Source organism: Anabrus simplex, chromosome 1, assembly GCF_040414725.1.
Source record: "Anabrus simplex isolate iqAnaSimp1 chromosome 1, ASM4041472v1, whole genome shotgun sequence".
NCBI lineage: Eukaryota > Metazoa > Arthropoda > Insecta > Orthoptera > Tettigoniidae > Anabrus > Anabrus simplex.
Genome location: NC_090265.1, coordinates 1,278,961,967 through 1,278,981,203, shown reverse-complemented (window position 1 = coordinate 1,278,981,203; position 19,237 = coordinate 1,278,961,967). Strand labels below are relative to the sequence as shown.

Genomic DNA, 19,237 nt, shown 5'->3' with positions numbered 1-19,237 from the left:
CTCATCACTATCAAACGGGATTCAGAGCCGCGACATTTCTTTTTTCCTTTTCCTTATAACTCGGGGTTGTACTTCTGAATCTTTTATGTCCTTATTCAGGTATCAGGAGGACAATTCTTTGAAATTCATGTGCTCTTTTCTTTTTATAGTTTCCTTACATCATCCTTATAACCAACCCGATGAGAGAGCAGTTACCATGCTTTTATTAATGTCCTTAGAATAAAAACGAAACCGCCACCATTCAGAGAATTCGTACATCATAGCTTCAAGATAAATCTTATTGGAAATAGGAGACACAAGTGCCGACCTCAGCGGCACAGTCAGTTAATCGCTGCTCTTCTGTTCCCTAGGTAGCAGGTTCGATCTTGGCTTTTAAGGTGTGCAGCGACGGCCAGTACAAATGTGGCAGGAGTTTACAGTTCTACAGCACAGAAGACTCAGATTGGCATACTATATATTCCTTTAGAAATCATCAGTCGATGCATTGAGTTTCAACAATGTTCTATAACCCAGACTTGCAGCCCTCGCAGTCTGATGATGAGCAGTCGCCACTGAGGGTGTTTGAATGGGACATTTTCGTGTCGTTGGTTTCCAGGTTGTCAAACTCCTGTGATGATATAGATGTTCATTCCCATAGGGAATCTGAACTTCTGTGAGGCTTTTCAAACATCCCGAGGGCTCTTAACATCAGTAACAAAATAAAATATTGCACATTGAGAAACGTCCAAATATTCCTGAAGTAGGCTAAACAGAATTAAGTGAGAGGAAGTTCAGTATTTCTCTGTTTTAAAGAAATGTCTGATGTCAGATTTAGCAGACTCTCAAATATTTATCCGGACATGTAATCTGGTCTTTCTAAAGAACTAACAGTTTCTTTATCCAATTATATTTTTCGATGGACAATGTCTGAAAAGATTATTTGAAATCAGTTAAATGTTGGATGATATTAACTACTTCGAGACATGTTTTTGTATCTACCAAAAAGCCATCCATTATTGAGAAGCATTCGTATTGCGACTACTTGCACAGGGCGCCACAGCTTTGATACGTGTTACTACCCCCAGCTGTTTTCCCTATGATTGGTTTGGCTCCTTCTGTACAAACATCAGTACACTTCTTCCATTTGATTTAATGTTTACATCCTACAGTACCAGTCACAGGGGCTTTACCGATAGTCGAAAGCAGTGGCACTATTCCCATTACTTTATTGCCTGTTAAAAGAAGAGGTGAGTCAATTTATCAGTGGCTCTTTACTAACTAAGAAATTAATTGGCTTACGTTAATTATTGTAAGCGGTAGGACTACAAGAATATTTAATATGGCATAGCTGTGAGGGAAGCCAGCGCATTTTCTTCTAAGATGAAATAACAGCGTGTTAAATACTAGTGTGTTCGGATACACAAGACACTTTAAAAATAACTAGAACTTAAATTCCAAATTTAGTTTCATCGGAGGCATCAGGGCAGCAGCTTAAATCTGATTTTCCATTGACTGGGGTATCTGGTCATGCTGACTGCAATATCTTCACTTGCTAGAATTTAACTCGCATTGCATTAACGTTGAAACTGAGAATATGGAGCAGGTTTCCACCTTTAAACTTTAATACTAAAAGTTCTTACAAACAAGTGTGCGGCGGATGAATGAATAATACTCGTGGCTTCAAGTGTAAACAAGATACCATTCTATAAAGAATACTTTAGTTAGTCGGTATATAGAAGAACTGGATCGTAGTTATTATGACATTATTACGTTTTTGCTTTAATCAAGGGGAAGCCGGACATTCAAGAAATACTATCGTGTACGTGTACGTGTTAGTCGTCGTGGAAACCAGCTCTGTAAGATTAGTGCTTCCAGAAGAGCGTATCCACAGCATGCTGTCTTCAGGGTGTGGCGCGGTGAATAATACTTGCCTCTAGCGGGTCCCAGGATTAAGCTCCCTTGTTCAGATAATAAAATTAATACAAACATCTCTGAACAATGGGCGGCTTCATTTCATTACGATAAGTGAATTAACTACCGAAACAAGACAGCGTGAGTCATCGGCACATCTGTAAGGTACACTCATTATGGTAAGAAGCGTAGTCTTGTTGAAACTGAGCATATTGACAGGCACTAGCGACGGAGCAGTGATAGTGGATTTGTGTTAGCGTAGTAAAAATGTCTTTTATGACTACCGGTAGTTTAAACTAATTTGTATGGTTGCGTTTCTTTCGCCATGGAACTTCTGTGATGATGATGATGATGATGATGATGATGCTGATGATGATGATGTTATTCTTCACGTAGAGGTCCGTTTTGAGTGCTGAGATAATAGAGAATGGTGGCAAGCAGTTAAGCATACGAATTGCGAGTGCAGAAAGTAGTTGTTGTGAATATTGACGTTCCAACTCGATACTTACCTACTCTTAATCTGCTCAGAAGTGAAGTCTTGAATGATCTCCTCATCCAAACTCTCCGCACCGAAAGGGAATTCATGTCGCAGTGGTGAACTGCCAAATCACTGTAATTTGTAAAGCATTCTTGTATGATTCAGCAATGCCTTTAGACATTTTTTTCTCAAGTGGGAACTTCCGATTTTCATCAGACTTCATTCGTTCCTTGACATTTATGTCAGACAGTATTACAAATACATACTATTTATCTGAAAAGAGTCCTCAGCTTCTTGTTGTGAAATATGAAATGAATATGATGCACTTGCAGTATCTGCTGTAACTCGGGAGACGGCGAGGTTGGGGGTGGGGGCAAGGGACACTGAAAGAAAAAGCATTGAAGTGTGATGCAACCTTGCATTTACCATAGTTTTTACTTCCTTTACGATGGCCTACTTGTCTCCAGTTAGCCTACCTGATATCTCTTGAGATCACGAGTCTAGCAGGGGATAGTAATGCTTTTTGGTTATCTTCTTATTCAAAAGTTTGTCTTGTGTGCATTTAAAATGTCATAACGATTTTGTTTTGAATTATGTTGCAGAGAGGTGCGGACGGTGGTACTCAACAAGGGTAACACAGGTCTCGGATTCAACATTGTTGGTGGCGAAGATGGCGAGGGCATCTTCGTCTCATTCATTTTGGCGGGTGGGCCGGCCGACTTGAGTGGTGAGTTGCGTCGTGGTGACCAGATCCTAAGCGTCAATGGCATTAACCTCCGCACCGCCACGCACGAGGAGGCGGCACAGGCCCTCAAGGTTAGTTCTGTTATTCCATTTTGACTATTTTCCATAAACATAATTGACAGTCATATAGTCATATTCATTTTAGGAAAAAATGGAAGGATATATGTACTTACGACCTATTTGATTACTGTTTGCATAAAGGAGTTATACCAAGACAGAAACAGGTCCCAAGAAGGAAATTCCGTAGATCATTAATGAATAAGAGGAGTGTATACGCGAGGCCTTGCAGAAGGCAAGAGAGAATGATCACCTAATTGCACTTCCTCTTGAAACAGCAATCGCCACCATTTACAAAAGGCAGAAGTATTCAGTCAGTAGTATGTACAGTATAGTTGGTAATGTACAGATTGAGGGGGTGACTAATAATGACCGACTACTGAAATTTACCTATGATGATAGACATTTACAAGAAGATATAAAAATCGAAAGCTTGAAAAGCAGCTGGGTTGACGGTATTTCTGGGAATATACCGATGGGCTGAGTGGCTCAGACGGTTGAGGCGCTGGCCGTCTGGCCCCAGCTTGTCAGGTTCGATCCTGGTTCAGTCCGGTGTTATTTGAAGGTGCTGAAATACGTCAGCCTCGTGTCGGTAGATTTACTGGCACGTAAAAGAACTAATGCGGGACAAAATCCCGGCATCTCGGCGTCTCCGAAAACCGTCAAAAAGTAGTTAGTGGGACGTAAAAACAATGTAATGTATAATGTAATATATATAATAACATTATTATATGGGGATATACTAAAGGTAATTGGTTGGGATATAGAGTCGTATCAGAAATACGTAGGCCTGTTTGATGACTGTTCGCATGAAGGTGTTATACCAAATGACTACAGAATTGCTACAGTAGTCCCATAGAAAGAAACAAAGTGATAAACATACAGCGGATATTACAGGCCAGTCAACTTGGCATGTGTTGCTTGTAAATGGAAAAGCATTCTTTCTAATTATATTAGACAGGTTTGCAAAAATACTAACTGGTTTGATAGAAAGCCGTTCACGTTTAGGAAAGGTTATTCCTGTGAGGCTTAACTCGTAGGATTTCAGCAAGATATAACATATATTTTAGATTCGGATGTCAAATGGACTGAATCGCTGTTGTCCTATCCAGGGCTTTGGATGGAGTAGATCATCATAAACTACTGTCCGACTCGTTGGCTGAACGGTCAGCGTACTGGCCTTCAGTACAGAGGGTCGTGGGTTCGATTCCCAGCCGGGTCGGCGATTTTAACTATAATTGGTTAATTCCAATGGCACGGGGACTGGGTGTATATGTTGTCTTCATCATCATTTCATCCTCATCACGACGCGCAGGTCACCTACGGGTGTCAAATAAAAAAACCTGCACCTGGCGAGCCGAACCCGTCCTGGGATATCCCGGCACTAGAAGCCATACGACATTTCATTTCATAATAAACTACTGACGAAAATGAAGGCTATTGGAGTTGACAAGAGAGATTGAATGGGTGGCTAAATTCTAGAACATAGAACTCGGAGAATTAGAGTAGCTGAAGCATCATCTGATCTTCTAATGATTAAGAGAGGTCCCACAAGGCAGTATTATTGGACCTTTGTTTTCTTTAGCCCTTGTTTACTAAATTACCAATTATAATCTTTATATTATCAAATAGGTTTTGTCTTAGAAAGTTGAAAAAATTATTGAGCAAAATAATATTGGTACTTATAAGTACTGTCAGGCCTGTAGGTATCTCGATCCTGGCTCAGTCCGGTGGTATTTGAAGATCCTCACATACGTCAGTTCCGTGTGAGTAGATCTACCGGTACGAAACCGTAAAAATAGTTAGTGGGGCGTAAAACAAATGCCATTATTATTATTATTATTATTATTATTATTATTATTATTATTATTATTATTATTTAGCTGTAAAATTTATAGTATTGAGCAATTGGCTATGCATTTTGGGTCAAGGAATTGTTTGTTGGCTTTTGGAAGACGGTAGGATCAAGCTACACTGTCAGCAGACCTGAAGATGTTTTTCTGGGGTTCCCCTCTTTCACACCAGTTTATTTATTTATTAATTCACGAAGCACACTATAGGCCTACAGCTACACTGAGCAAATTTCACTTATCCTGTCAACAGACTAATTAACAAAATGTAAACTTTCATGATAAAATGTAACAAACATGACAAAAGATAACAAGATCGGGTATACAGCCTACTAATAACAACTGTCCAAATCGAAAACCATGCGAATGTCCATGTTCATAGCAAAGTCGTCGTGGGTCAAGATGGCGGTTTTTTTGCTAGTGGCTTTACATCGCACCGACACAGACAGGTCTTATGGCGACGATGGTATAGGAGAGGGCTAGGAGTGGGAAGGAAGCGGCCGTGGCCTTAATTAAGGTACAGCCCCACCATTCGCCTAGTGTGAAAACGGGAAACCACGGAAAACCATCTTTAGGGCTGCCAACAGTGGGATTCGAACCCACTATCTCCCGGATGCAAGCTCACAGCTGCGTGCCCCTAACCGCACGGCCAACTTGCCCGGTAAGATGGTGGTATAACCACTTGACACACGGGCGCCCGCAGGATCTTTTCCAGGGGAGGGGGGCACATTAACAATTTTCTTGAATATAAAAACCAATGTAACGTCAGCAACATTAAATTGTTTACAGAAATTTCTGCTTATAACAGTTCCTAGATGACTGTCAGTAAGTTCAGTTTATGAAATAATCTGGTATGATATTAAACAATTGAACATCAACCATTTTAGAATTCCAGGGGGGGCTTGCCCCCCCCCCCCCCTTGTCCCCCCTTGCGGGCGCTCATGACTTGACATCAACTTATCCTTAAGAGACAACCCCTCTCGAATATGCTTTTATTTAATGCCCTTGTCTTCTATTAATAGTGTTAGGGAGAGTTGGGAGGCACATTAAGAAAGATCGTTGAAGTATTGAGTGCTGAATATGGGGAATGTGGAGAAGGTCTTTGATTCTGGTGGAGCGGGAAGGAACACAGAGAGAGAGGAGTGAGAATAGATGTTCCGAGAGTAATGCCCATTTAAGATCCTGTGGAGGAAACTCAGGTCAGCTACCTGTCGCCTGATGTGCAGTGTTCCTGTATACCTGTATTAGTTAGAGTAAACAAAACCTAAATTGCATGTATAAATGCAAAGTAAATATTCTAGAATGTATCACTAACGACCCGTGTGTACTTTTACATACGAATATTTTGTATCCTGAGATCTCCTCTCAGTTTTAATTACTGTGTTGATGGGGTGATAGCACCTACCTCATGGGGATCACTGTAAGTACAGTATCTAGGTTTTAATATAAGGAAAGATATTCATTGTGTAATTACATTGATGAGGTTGTAAATAAAGGTTACAGATCTCTTCATATGATTATGAGGGGTATTTAGTGGTGTTAGTAACGATATAAAGGAGAGGGCATTTAATTCTCTGGTTAAGACCCCAGTTACTAGTGGGACCTACACTAAGATTATTACACTGGGAAAGATCCAAAGGAAAGCAGCATGATTTCTTCTGGGTGATTTGTGACAAAAGAGTAGTTACAAAGATTTTGTGAACTTTGGGATGGGAATTCTTGGGAGTAAGGAGATGAGCTGCTAGACCAAGCAGTATGTTCAGAGCTGCAATTGGAGAGATAATGTCGAATGTCATTAGTAGAAGAATAAGCTTAAGTGTAGCTTTTAAAGATAGGAAACATCATAATATGAAGATAGAATTCAAGAGGACAAATTGAGTCATATATTCATTTATAGGAAGAAAAGAACTGAGTAGCTACTCTTGTTAACATGCTACAGCTATTGAGACAAGCTCTGCATTCAGGAGACGAGTTGGTTCAAACCCCACTATCGGCTGTCCTGAGAAGGGCTTTCTGTGATTTCCCATTTTCACTTCCAGCAAATGCTGGGACAATTTCTATTCATAGGCCACAACTGATTCCCTCCACCTCCTTACCCAATTTCATTCACTATAATTCATTTCATCTTCAACTGAGGTTGGCATCAGGGAGGGCATCCGGCCGTAAAAAGCATGCCATTAAAATACAATCTTGTCTCACCACTGAACCTGTATCAGGAAATGTGACTAAGGGATAGACATACATTCATTTATGAGAGGAGGAATTAGGGAAACGTTCAGTGAGTTTCCAAGTTCTTTGATAGGGAATCTGCCACCTGGGCAACAGCCCTGAATACAGGTTGATTATGACTGATTTAATAATTACAGTGAATATATCATACACTACTTTCTTACCTACTGTACTACAAAGTTGGAATTTTAAATTCTAAACACAGTATACCCTGACTAATGTATGGTACCTCACAAAAGTATTTTATTTATATGTTTGACACTCTTGATTTGTGTGAGTTTTCCAAAATTAAACTTTTTTTTTTCAGATATCCTAGATTCCAGGTCTCAAACGACTTTGATATCATTTAATTTTGGTTTTCATGACCGTACTGATACATCTTCTCTATGCCAACCACCATTGAACAGTGGTTTAAAGCACTTTGGTTGTTCTCTAGTGAGGTAATTCATGTAACGATACTCGAAGTCAGGTGGAAGTGAATTCCATTGTTGGTCACTCTGCACACAATTTCTCCCTTCAGCTGTAGGTTAAAAACTGAACATGTTCCTCTCTTGAGGACATTGGCTAATTAATTCACAATTCATTTCAGAGGCACAATCTTCTACTGGTATCTGGTTGGAAACTAGACAGTTCACAAATGCTTGAGTATACAGGTTTGATGATCTTGACATTCTAAGTTCTCTAAGATGTAAAAAGACAGAAAGAAAGAGACAAGAAAGCATATTTCTTTAAACATACATACATACATACTTAGTACTGGCACTGTAGATCTTTTTCTGTCAAAATTGTGTCCGACTCGTTGGCTGAACGGTCAGCGTACTGGCCTTCGGTTCAGAGGGTCCCGGGTTCGACTCTCGGCCGGGTCGGGGATTTTAACCTTAATTGGTTAATTCCAATAGCACGTGGGCTGGGTGTATGTGTTGTCTTCATCATCATTTCATCCTCATCACGACGCGCAGGTCACCTACGGGAGTCAAATAGAAAGACCTGCAACTGGCAAGCCGAACCCGTCCTGGGATATCCCGGCACTAAAAGCCATACAACATTTCATTTCATTTCATTTCATTTCATTTCATGTCAAAATTGTGGACATATCTACTCACAGTGGACAAATAGTAATATAGAATTTTATATTGTTGCTTTCTGCCTACTGCCATTCCTTGATGGATGCAGTACTTTAGCATCTGTCTGTTGGTACAAGCCAGAGCAAAATGTAGCTTCCATGGAAGTTCCAGTCTTATCAATATCTTTGGCAATGTGGAAGCTGCTGGGGTATGAGTAGTGCTGAGTAATGACATTCAGAGCCATGGCCAGTTCATCTTATTGTTATGAAAGGTGTTGCTCATAAGGTCAGTCATGCTCCAAGAGCACTTTCTGGCCCAGTGAGGAAAGCAATAGCAAACTACCTCATTCCTCATCTTGTCTAGTGTGCCTCATTTTGGCGCCACCATTGGTTGTTGTGGTTTCCCCTTAACTGTATAACCTATTGTGGTGCTATTTGTGGATACAACCAGCCTCTGGGCTGATGACCGAACAGATAGACATTGTTGATTCATTTTTGGTAGGATCATCATTGTTATTGGATTTGTACATTTAGAGGTGACGAGTTTGTCTTGTTATAATATGTCTAAGGTAGTCTTAGATAAAGATTTGGAATTGGATAAAGCATAAAGCCTCTTTACCTGGATCACGAAAGCTAGATTAGAGATTCATTATGGCTCAGCTTGGACGACATCACAGTGCGCTAAACAGGCTTTCCAATGTCTTCGCGTTAAGCGAAGACCGGTGGTCTGCTTTGGTTAATGTCTGTGGAGTGATGGATCATGGGTCTGTTTACAGAATATATGGAGAGCAAAGAGGTGTCCCAGACTTGCACGGCAAGCGCAGGGGTTGGTGTAAACCCCCAGATAGTTCAGTCAGCGGAAATATAAAATTCATTTCAAGCTTACGGCAAATCTGTTTCAAAATGTCAAACTGATAAACACTCCACACCAGGTGTGGGTGGGTGGACGTCTGACGACCAAGGATCAGTTGGCGACTGAAGGCCATAAAATGGTCTACTACCTGACTGCCTACGCTCCCTTCCATTTGCTTTAAACGTTTAAATGCTAGGGGAAAAAATACATCCGGACCACCTACTATGTCAGCCTACTGAAGGGATAGTTGTTCAAGAAAGTGGGTGTAATAAACAGATTAGCTTATCTTTTTTTTTTTTCGAATAAGATCTGTTGGGTGTATTTCTTTCGGGTATATTAGGTGCAGGTCATCGGTTCCCAAGACATTGAAGACTTATCATCAATCTTTTAAAAGTATATAACATGTGCATAGAATTCAGAGTAATAATTGAGTGTGTTTGAATGGAAATTATGTGTTGGCTGGAAAAGTGATTAAAATCATCCCACTGTATTTTATTTTATATCCCACTTCAAGCACTGAATATACTACTACTACTACTACTACTACTACTACTACTACTACTACTACTACTACTACTACTACTGAGCACAGCAGGACCATCATAAAGAATCCTTAGCTATATTTTATTATCAAAGATAACACTGCAGTCAAACCTAACTTCTAGTACGGTTTCAAGGAGTTTCCCTGGTCCACATATGAACTTAAATTACATCAGAACTCTAGTCAAGTAGTACCAACTCTATATACAGATGTTTTACCTGCCACAAATAATATTATACTACAACGCAGTGTTAGCTATAGCAGCAACTTGCTCCTTGAAGAAAAAAGAAAATAACACTCAATAAAAACGTCTCATCATAGACTTACACATCACTATGCTTTTTTATGTGCATTCTCAACTCTTTATCAGTGAAGAATTGAATTTTACATCTTTCAATGTTTTCATTATTTATGTCAATTTTTGCAATGTACGCTTTCCTTAGATGAAGATATTCTGCAGCAAAATTGGAATGAAACATGTACTGTTATAATTAGTCGATAAGACATAAAGCTAAACTTATGTAAGAATCACAGATTAGCTAATAAATTAATTGTTGGAAGGTGGAAACTTCTTTTAAACCACAGTTAATGCCAGTATGGAATTCTTCAGTGATATTCATAAATTGTTAAACAATACACTTACAGTGACCAGCAAATAATTGTAAGCAATACTCATAACTTTAAAATAAGTTCCTATTTGTTACAATTGAATAAATACGTAACTCAGTATGACAGTAACGTGAAAAATTCATTTCTGGAATAGAATAAAAAACCAAAATTGCTTAAACTGTATTTGACTTGTTTATAATTTTTATTGTCTCCTGTAAAATTTCTATTTTGTCGCTTAAGATATTTTGCTTTTCTAGGGACGATATAAATTTTTGATTGTTCTGTGTCAATTTCCGAGTTCTAATATAATTTATCTGACAATGCTCTTTGTATCTGTTATTTTCTATAAGGCTGGTCATGCCTTCCAGCCATATATGGATATGCAGTCCATCAGAACAATTTTCATTGTGTTTATTTTCCTATGCTTGTTTGTTTATACTGTATACTGTAGGAGAGCATAAATAAGTCATGCAAACATACATTCCTACAATAGGGTAAGGTTCATTTACCTTTACATGTAAGCATAGGAAAATGAACACAGTGGAAATTGTTCTGATGCACTGCATATCCATATGTGGCTGGGAGGCGTGACCAGACTTAAGGGAAATTGGAAGAGCATTGTCAGATACATGGTATTAAAATTAGCCCATTGATATGCTAGTTTCTTAGAGTCTGAGTGGCAACTTGATTCACAGCACTGTCAGATTTCAGTTCTTGTCAGGACATAAATTGCTTTATGGCAGATGTAAGTCCAGTGAACCCATTGTATTCCTCCTCTTCCTTTCAGCTCGCTTTACCAATACATGATGTTCCCTTGCATTGTGGGCATTTTGGCTAGTTGTCAAGTTCTCGTTAAGCTGTTATTGTGTTTGTTTTTAAATTTAAAGCAGAGAAGTTCTTGTTTTACTGGTATGACACTAAAGAAAAATGCATTGGTATGGGTCATACCATTATTACAGAATCCATTTGTAATTTTGATAATACTGAAGAATAGTTTAATATTCTCTTTCTCTCTCTAAAATACACACTCACACACATAATTGTAAATAGTATGTGTACCCAAAAATGAAATGAAATTGTGTAGCTATGGAGATGTATACCATGGGGTGCTTTGCTGACTTCCTTTGTATTCAGCAATCGTGTAGACTCCCCTCTCCCATCCTAAACACCTCTGTTATTTTTGCTTGACAGTATGGATGAAATGAGTGCAATAGGGGCATTTCTGATATTCTGGACGTGAAATAATACAATATATAATTAGTATTTGAAGTGAGAGGAGGTTATTAAATGGATAAGACAAGTATAATTTTTACCTATTTTTCTCTTACAATTCTGACAATAAGATACAGTAATATGAACATGCATTTGAAGTACCAAGTGCCAGTTCACTTTGTTAATACAATTGTATAGCAAATTATTTAGACCAAGACATTGCACTTCGGCACAAAGTTGTCTAGTCATCTTATTCATGTTCATGTGTGTTTTTACTCATGGTTCCTCTTTTATGATGATTCAGTTTAAATCCCAAGTGTGCTTTTGTTTGTAACAGGTCACATTAATTTAATAGTTGTTTTTATTATCTTATTTCCATCTGTTCCTCATATTCATTAAGTTAAGAGCATAATATTAACCTTTGATTGTTTTAGGGTGCGGGGCAAACAGTAACGATTTTGGCTCAATACAAGCCAGAAGAATACAATCGCTTTGAAGCGAAGATCCATGATTTGAAACAGCAAATGTCCCAGCAGATTATGTCCGGCACCCTCATGAGGACATCACAGAAGAGATCTCTTTATGTTCGGTAAGAGAATATTATTTCCACCTTTTGCTTTTTTTAATGAACATAACCATACCATGTATCTGACAATGCTCTTCCAATCCATTATTTTCATCATATCCTTCATTTAATGTCTTCCTATTGGTAATACAAGACAAGTGCAGAGGAATTACATCAGCATCGTCCTTGATAGTCACTTTCATGGTAAATGGAACTTGTTTGCAAATGAAAGTTTTCGCCTGACTGACCTGGGTGACTTCCATTTTTATATTCAGGAATGAAATATAAAACAATATACTGCAGTTTAATTTCTGTACCATTTGAGAGTTTCTGCACAGCTTCTAAATCTTTCTTTTCATCAAATTGATGATTCGGAATCTGGAGGTTGTTTTACTTTTCCTGTAGTAATTTATGTGAATTATTTCTTACGGAAATGAGAATTGAACTTTTTGAGTTTAGTATATCAAACCACTCCTTGGCTGAATGGTCAGCATATTGGCCATCAGTTCAGAGGGCCCCAGGTTTGATTCCTGGCCTGGCTGAGGGTTTTTAATCGTGTATGGTTAATTCCTCTGGCTTGGAGACTGAATGTTCGTTGTTTTTCTTAATACATTTCTCTTCATCTACATACACCACACTACCAACCACCACAGAAAACATGCAATAGTATATCCCTAAACTTGGGTTGATGTCAGGAAAGTCTGTAAAACTGAACCAAATCTAACCCCAATAAATTGGTAAAAGGCCTAGGAGAAGATGAAGATAATATCAATCTACTATAATATTCTTTGATGCGAACATTCTTTCTCTTCTGCCGGTTTTTCCTCATACCTGGTGGTGTCGCGGGTGCGTTCTGTGTCACACTTGTGGACTTGGCCCTGTTTTACAGCTGGATGTTGATGCCAGCCCTATATGGAGGCATGCATGTCAATATTCTGTGTTTTTGTGGTAGTTTGTGTGTGTTTTTTTCCTAGATTTCAAAGGAAACCAAGACTGAGCTAAAATCCTCCCTTCTGGGAACTGAACCTGGGAGCCAATGAGCTGAAACCTGTGACGCTGACCATTCAGCCAAGGAGTATGATTTAAAATGCAAATTTTATTATGAGGACAATTTTGAAATAAAGTAAAATGAAATAAAATATTGTACATCAAGAATTACAAAGGTGGGAATTTACAGAATGTCATAGCAAAGAATGAAAAAGTGATGGACAAAGTTATTTGTAGACAGATAAATTGGGTTGCTAAACTTATCAGAATAAACATAATGAAAGGTCAGTGAATGAAGAGGGAGCAACAGGTAGAAAGACAAAGACAATCGCCATGGATCTCTCTTCATCAGTGCCAGTTCTTCTACACCCATTTCTTCTTCTTAAGCTGTTGCTTAAATGTTTTGTGATTGTAAGGACTTCCATAACAAATCTGACCAAAGATATAGGTGTTCTTAGCAAGAATTTTTTATTTCTGTGTATGGCTGATGAATATGTTTGAAATGACCATAGCTGACAATTAATCGAATAGATGATCTAGTTTTTCTTGCGTTGTTAACTTAATACTGTACCTTGATGTTGTTCCAAGAATTGTCCTATATCTACTCATTTCCAATCTTTTTTACAGCATATTGTTCCATTCTTGTTTTTGGGAATCACATATAGATTTAGTTACTGAGGTATTACAACTAAGGCTGCTCATTTGTATTTAGACGTGATGTATGTTACTTCAAGAAACATCATGGAATAAAAAAATGTATGGTAATCTATGTATTTTGTGGTATGCTTTGAGGTGTCTCCTTTTCTTCACCCCTCTGCTTCTATGTGCGATTTGCAGCTCAAAAGTACCAGGAGTTAGGAATTAATAATTTTCTAACTGTCTATTTCTTAATTTGACAGAGCATTGTTCGACTATGACCCGAACAAAGACGACGGCCTTCCCAGTCGAGGGCTGCCATTCCGCTATGGAGACATTTTACATGTAACTAATGCCAGTGATGATGAATGGTGGCAAGCAAGAAGAGTTCTTCCCACAGGGGAAGAGGAGGGCATGGGTATTGTGCCATCCAAACGACGCTGGGAACGCAAGCAACGTGCTCGGGATCGTACCGTCACATTTCAAGGTCATCCGGGTGGAGTTGTTCTTGACAAGGTACAGTATACATCATTGTACTGTGTTCAGTATGCTTAAAAGCTAACCATAATGAATGCTCTTCAATTATACAGTAATTAGAGATCTGATCTTGTTGATTTTAGCTTATATATCAATATGCCAGTCATGTTTCCAGGTTTCTGTATTCAAAATTGCTTCAGCTGACAGCTGGCTGTTTCACTCAGAAAATATTTGCATATTAATTATGATAGGAAACAAGAAAAAAGAGTTCTTCATCTCTTTCTCAGTTTAAAAATTAAAGAGTAGATGTAATCATCCATGCTCAATTATTAAAATTATTTCTTAAATATAACCCTCCTTAAGTATAACCATTAGAATCTCTCCAGTTGGGTTTTAGACCAAAACACAGTAATTGTACAGTCGTTATTAAAGACACAAAAGACAGAAGTGCTATAGATAAGAGGAAAGTATTTCTGATGTCTCTAGTCTATTTATCATGCATTTGGCAGTATAGATCATGATGTCCTTATTACAAAGGTCAGAATCATAAATGTGGCCAATAGCATGGTGCAGTGATTCAATTCCTACCTCTGGTATAGGTATCGGAGAGTAATTTTGGACAATAGTTAATCTTCCTGGAGTGAATTAACCTGTGGAGTTCCTCTAGGTTATATACTGGGCCCATTATTATTTTCACTTTTTATCAACAATACTTCCAAGGTATTAACAACTTCTAGTTACCATATTTATGCCAGTGATTTGCAGATTTACAAACACTTTGACCCATGTAACGTCTCAGAAACCATACTAGACCTAAATTCTGAACTGTTAACCCTTTGTAATTTGGATATGCACAATGGACTCAAAATCAAGTCTGATAAGACAAACATTATTATTTTGGAACAGGAAAAAAGCTTTTAACTCATGTTTAGGATGACCAGATGCAAATAGATAAGAGGACAAAACTATTTGAAAAGGGGGACAATGCCAACAAAAAAAAAAAGTACACAAAAATTCTCCATTGAGTCTGAATTTAGATATAGGCCTATATTATAATTTTCTCTCTCTCTCTCTCTCTCTCGACAAAATCGATCCATTTCACCGGGTGAGTTGGCCATGTGGTTAGGGGTGCGCAGCTGTGAGCTCGCATCTGGGAGATAGTGGATTCGAATCCCACTGTCGGCAGCCCTGAAGATTGTTTTCCGTGGTTTGCCATTTTCACACCAGGCAAATGCTGGGGCTGTACCTTAAGGCCACAGCCGCTTCCTTCCCATTCCTAGACCTTTCCTGTCCCATCGTCGCCATAAGACCTATCTGTGTCAGTGCGACGTAAAGCAAAGTAGCAACAAACAAATCAGCAGTAAATTCTTACAAAAAATAATGAAACTCATCTACATGCCTTGCTGCCTACTTTTCTGAAGATCCAATTACCTTAGAAATTTTGGGTTGTCTGATACACTTGGTGAAATATAGTGGGAAGGCAGGGATGAAATTGCTTCATAAGATTAGCCTGGGCTGTTAGCAAGATACCTTTCTCTTCTTCTTCTTGATATGTTTCTGCTTATGCAGGTTGTTCATATACCTTCTGATTGGACAAAAGCAGTAATTGGACCTATCTGTAAGCAAGGGTACAGGAAGGATTGCAACAACTACCAAGGTATCTCATTGATCAGTACACCAGGCAAAGTGTTCACTGGCATCTTGGAAGGGAGGGTGCGAGCAGTGGTTGAGAGGAAGTTGGATGAAAACCAGTGTGGTTTCAGACCACAGAGGGGCTGTCGGCATGCACCAGGTAGTTGAAATAATGTTATTAGAGGAATAGACAGCTATGTTTATGTTTCATAGATCTAGAGAAAGCATATGACAGTGTGCCGAGGGAAAAGGGTAGATGAAAAATCTATCAAAGGCATTTATGTTGACAATTTGGCTTCAGTGAGAATTTATGGTAGAATGAGTTCTTGGTTCAGGGTACTTACAGGGGTTAGACAAGGCTGCAATCTTTCACCTTTGTTTTTCATAGTTTATGTGAATCATCTGCTGAAAGGTATAAAGTGACAGGGAAGGTTTCAGGTAGATGGAAATGTAGTAAGCAGTCTGGCCTATGCTGATGACTTGATATTAATGGCAGATTGTGCTAGAAGCTTGCAGTCTAATATCTTGGAACTTGAAAATAGATACAGGGAGTATGGTATGAATATTAGCCTTTTCTAGACTAAATTGATGTTGGTAAGTAAGAAATCTGAGAGAACTGAATCTCAGATTGGGGATACAAAGCTGGAACAGGTAGATAGTTTCAAGTATTTAGGATGTGTGTTCTCCCAAGATGGTAGTATAGTAAATGAGGTTGAATCAAGGTGCAATAAAGCCAATGCAGTTAGCATGCAGTTGTGATCAACAGTATTCTGTAAGAAGGAAGTCGGTTCCCGAATGAAACTATCTTTCCGTCGGTCTGTTTTCAGACCAACTTTGCTTTACAGGAGTAAAAATTGGATGGACTCATGATATCTTATTCATATGTTAGAAGTCACAGACATGAAAGCAGCGAGAATGATTTCTGGTACAAACAGGTGGGAGCAATGGAAGGAGAGTGCTCAAAATGAGGAGATAAAGGATAAGTTAGGAATGAACTTGATGGATGAAGCTGTATGCATAAAACTGCTTCGGTGGTAGGGTCATGTGAAGCAAATGGAGGAGGATAGGTTACCAAGGAGAATAATGGACTCTATTATGGAAGGTAAGAGAAGTAGAAGTAGACCGAGATGATGACGACGACGACGGTTGGACTCGGTTTATAATGATTTAAAGAAGAGGTATAGAACTAAACAAGGTCACAGAACTAGTTAACAAATAGAGGATTGTTGCAGCGTTTAATAAATTCAGAGGCTTGCAGACTGAACTCTGAAAGGCATGACAGTCTGTAATGAAGATGTATGCATGTATGTATGGTATATCCTTGTAAAAAGATACACATGTAAATTCCTTTAGATTATATTGAACCATTAAAAGGAAATCATTCAGGAATTGTTTGGTATTGCAGAATTGATCAAAATATTTCACATCAACGTGAAGGGATTTACACTTAGCATGCAAATACACAATGCATTTTTCAACATCACAACAATCAATATCACTTTTCAGCACCAACCATTTAAAACAGACAAATTTGTCAAACGTCAATACCCATCGTTTCAAGTATTCATAGCATGATTCCTACAACAGTGTAGTTTTCTCCATAAGAAACACAGACTTCTTTATTAATTAAACACTTCTTTTCTAGCATTTTCTAACTTCTCTTTAACTTTCAGGCAAATTAACTTCTCTTGCAATCTGTTTTGAAGGACCTGACTAATGGTATCCAGGATTTTTATTATTTCAGGAACAGAATTTTCTTCCCCTTTTTATTTGCATGATATTTGCATAAAATTCAGACATCAATGAATGTAAATGCCATAAGTAGGCATCAGAACCTATCTTCAGAAAACGCAACTAATATCTTAGGTGGCTTATATGCAGATAAGAAATAGGATTTCAGTTCACATGGGAAAAGACATGGCTATCTAGTTTTGCTGTGAGACAGTAATTGCTTATAATTAATGTCAAAAAACTCACAGGAAGACTTTAATTCTTCCATTCTCACAGTATAAATGGAAAAGTAACTACATTTTCAACATTAAACATTCAATATCAACAGATAAACAGTCAGCTGCATGCTGTATTGGATTATGTAATATATGGGCCGGGCAACCTACACGTATTAAATTGTTATTGTTAAACGATTTCTTTACGCTGCTATAAGCCTACACATTGCTACCTTCCTTAAGATTTATACCCCCATAGTTTGTATTAGCATCATCACCTGTAAATGCTATGCACTTATTCGTAATGACTTGCAATCTTCTTAGATGTTTCATTTGGGGTTGATTTAAGCTCTACCACTGTTGTTATAGTTCCACTCAGTTTGTAATAAAAGTACTGAATAACAATAGGAAATAGTTTTACACATCTGTGGTTACTTGCATGAGTAGAAACTCCAAAGCATGATATCCCATTTAAATATTCTACAGTTATATCTGGAGCATAATGAGCAATAATATTTGTTACCGTGTTTTTGTGGTAGTTATGCGTGAAAGACGGTGCGGGGTGGTGAATAGGTCTCAGGCTACGAAATTAAAGTGAATTTAAAATTTAACAAGGTTATATTTTCTTTTCAAAATCAAGAAATAACAAACATGGCAGGTACAGAGTAGCAAGGCAACGAAAGTACAATTACAGTATTTACAGGATTTGGGCTTTGAGCCCCGCGATCACAATCCTTGAGCAATTAGCTCAGTTTTACCCCAAACACAAGTGTCAACAGAGGGGCAGAGAACCCCATTCATGCCTAGGAGCACTTGCTCCAAAATACACAGTAAGGCCTCCTTGAGGCGCGCAGAAAACAAAATTTTCAGAAAAAGAGCAACTTGCTCTCAAAATTCAGTCCTGTCAAAGGCCCCACCTAATTCCACTTTCAAGCTGTCCTTTCAGGACATATACACAGGGGTAAAATACCCAACCTACTGAGGTCTGTTAAATGACAAGAAGGTTAATTACATGACCTCTAAAATAACAATTTGAGAGGAGGCGATCTGCACTCCTAATACGCTTGTTTTTAAAACCTAATCTGGCTCTAGGCCACTAATGCAAGGGCTAATCCCATACTACAGAGGTGACTTTAGAAAAGAACAATTTGCTTTACGTTAACGAAGAATAGGTTGAGAAAAATAAGTTCACCTCAAAACAATATGATTGGGAGCTCGAGAGGGTTAAGCACTCTCTATCCCGATATGCAATTTAAAAGATGGAATAGATATAAGTTTCTTTACATTTTAAGGAAGGTTACATAATGGAAAAACTTCGGACCCGCCCCGAGAGTTAAACTGCTGAGCAAGCAAGAAAAGAAGTAATTAATCGGCCATTACCCGGTTGTTGACTGCCGCCGAAGAAAGAGGCGCTTCCCGCCCCCTGCTATGTACTTTACACACGAAAAGATGGAACAGAAGTGGCCCG

The 19,237-nt window shown here is 38.5% G+C and overlaps 1 protein-coding gene across 4 annotated transcripts in view; it reads left to right on the top strand.

Moving 5' to 3' along the window:
* The window catches only part of dlg1 (discs large 1), a 961,276-nt gene that overhangs the window by 863,224 nt on the left and 78,815 nt on the right, over window positions 1-19,237 (top strand). For all 4 annotated transcript variants that reach the window (XM_067137677.2, XM_067137678.2, XM_067137675.2 and 1 more), the window contains exons 8-10: window positions 2,971-3,184; window positions 11,961-12,115; window positions 13,978-14,230. In XM_067137677.2, coding sequence (XP_066993778.2) covers window positions 2,971-3,184; window positions 11,961-12,115; window positions 13,978-14,230 — 622 coding nt within the window. The remainder of the gene's footprint in view (window positions 1-2,970; window positions 3,185-11,960; window positions 12,116-13,977; window positions 14,231-19,237) is intronic.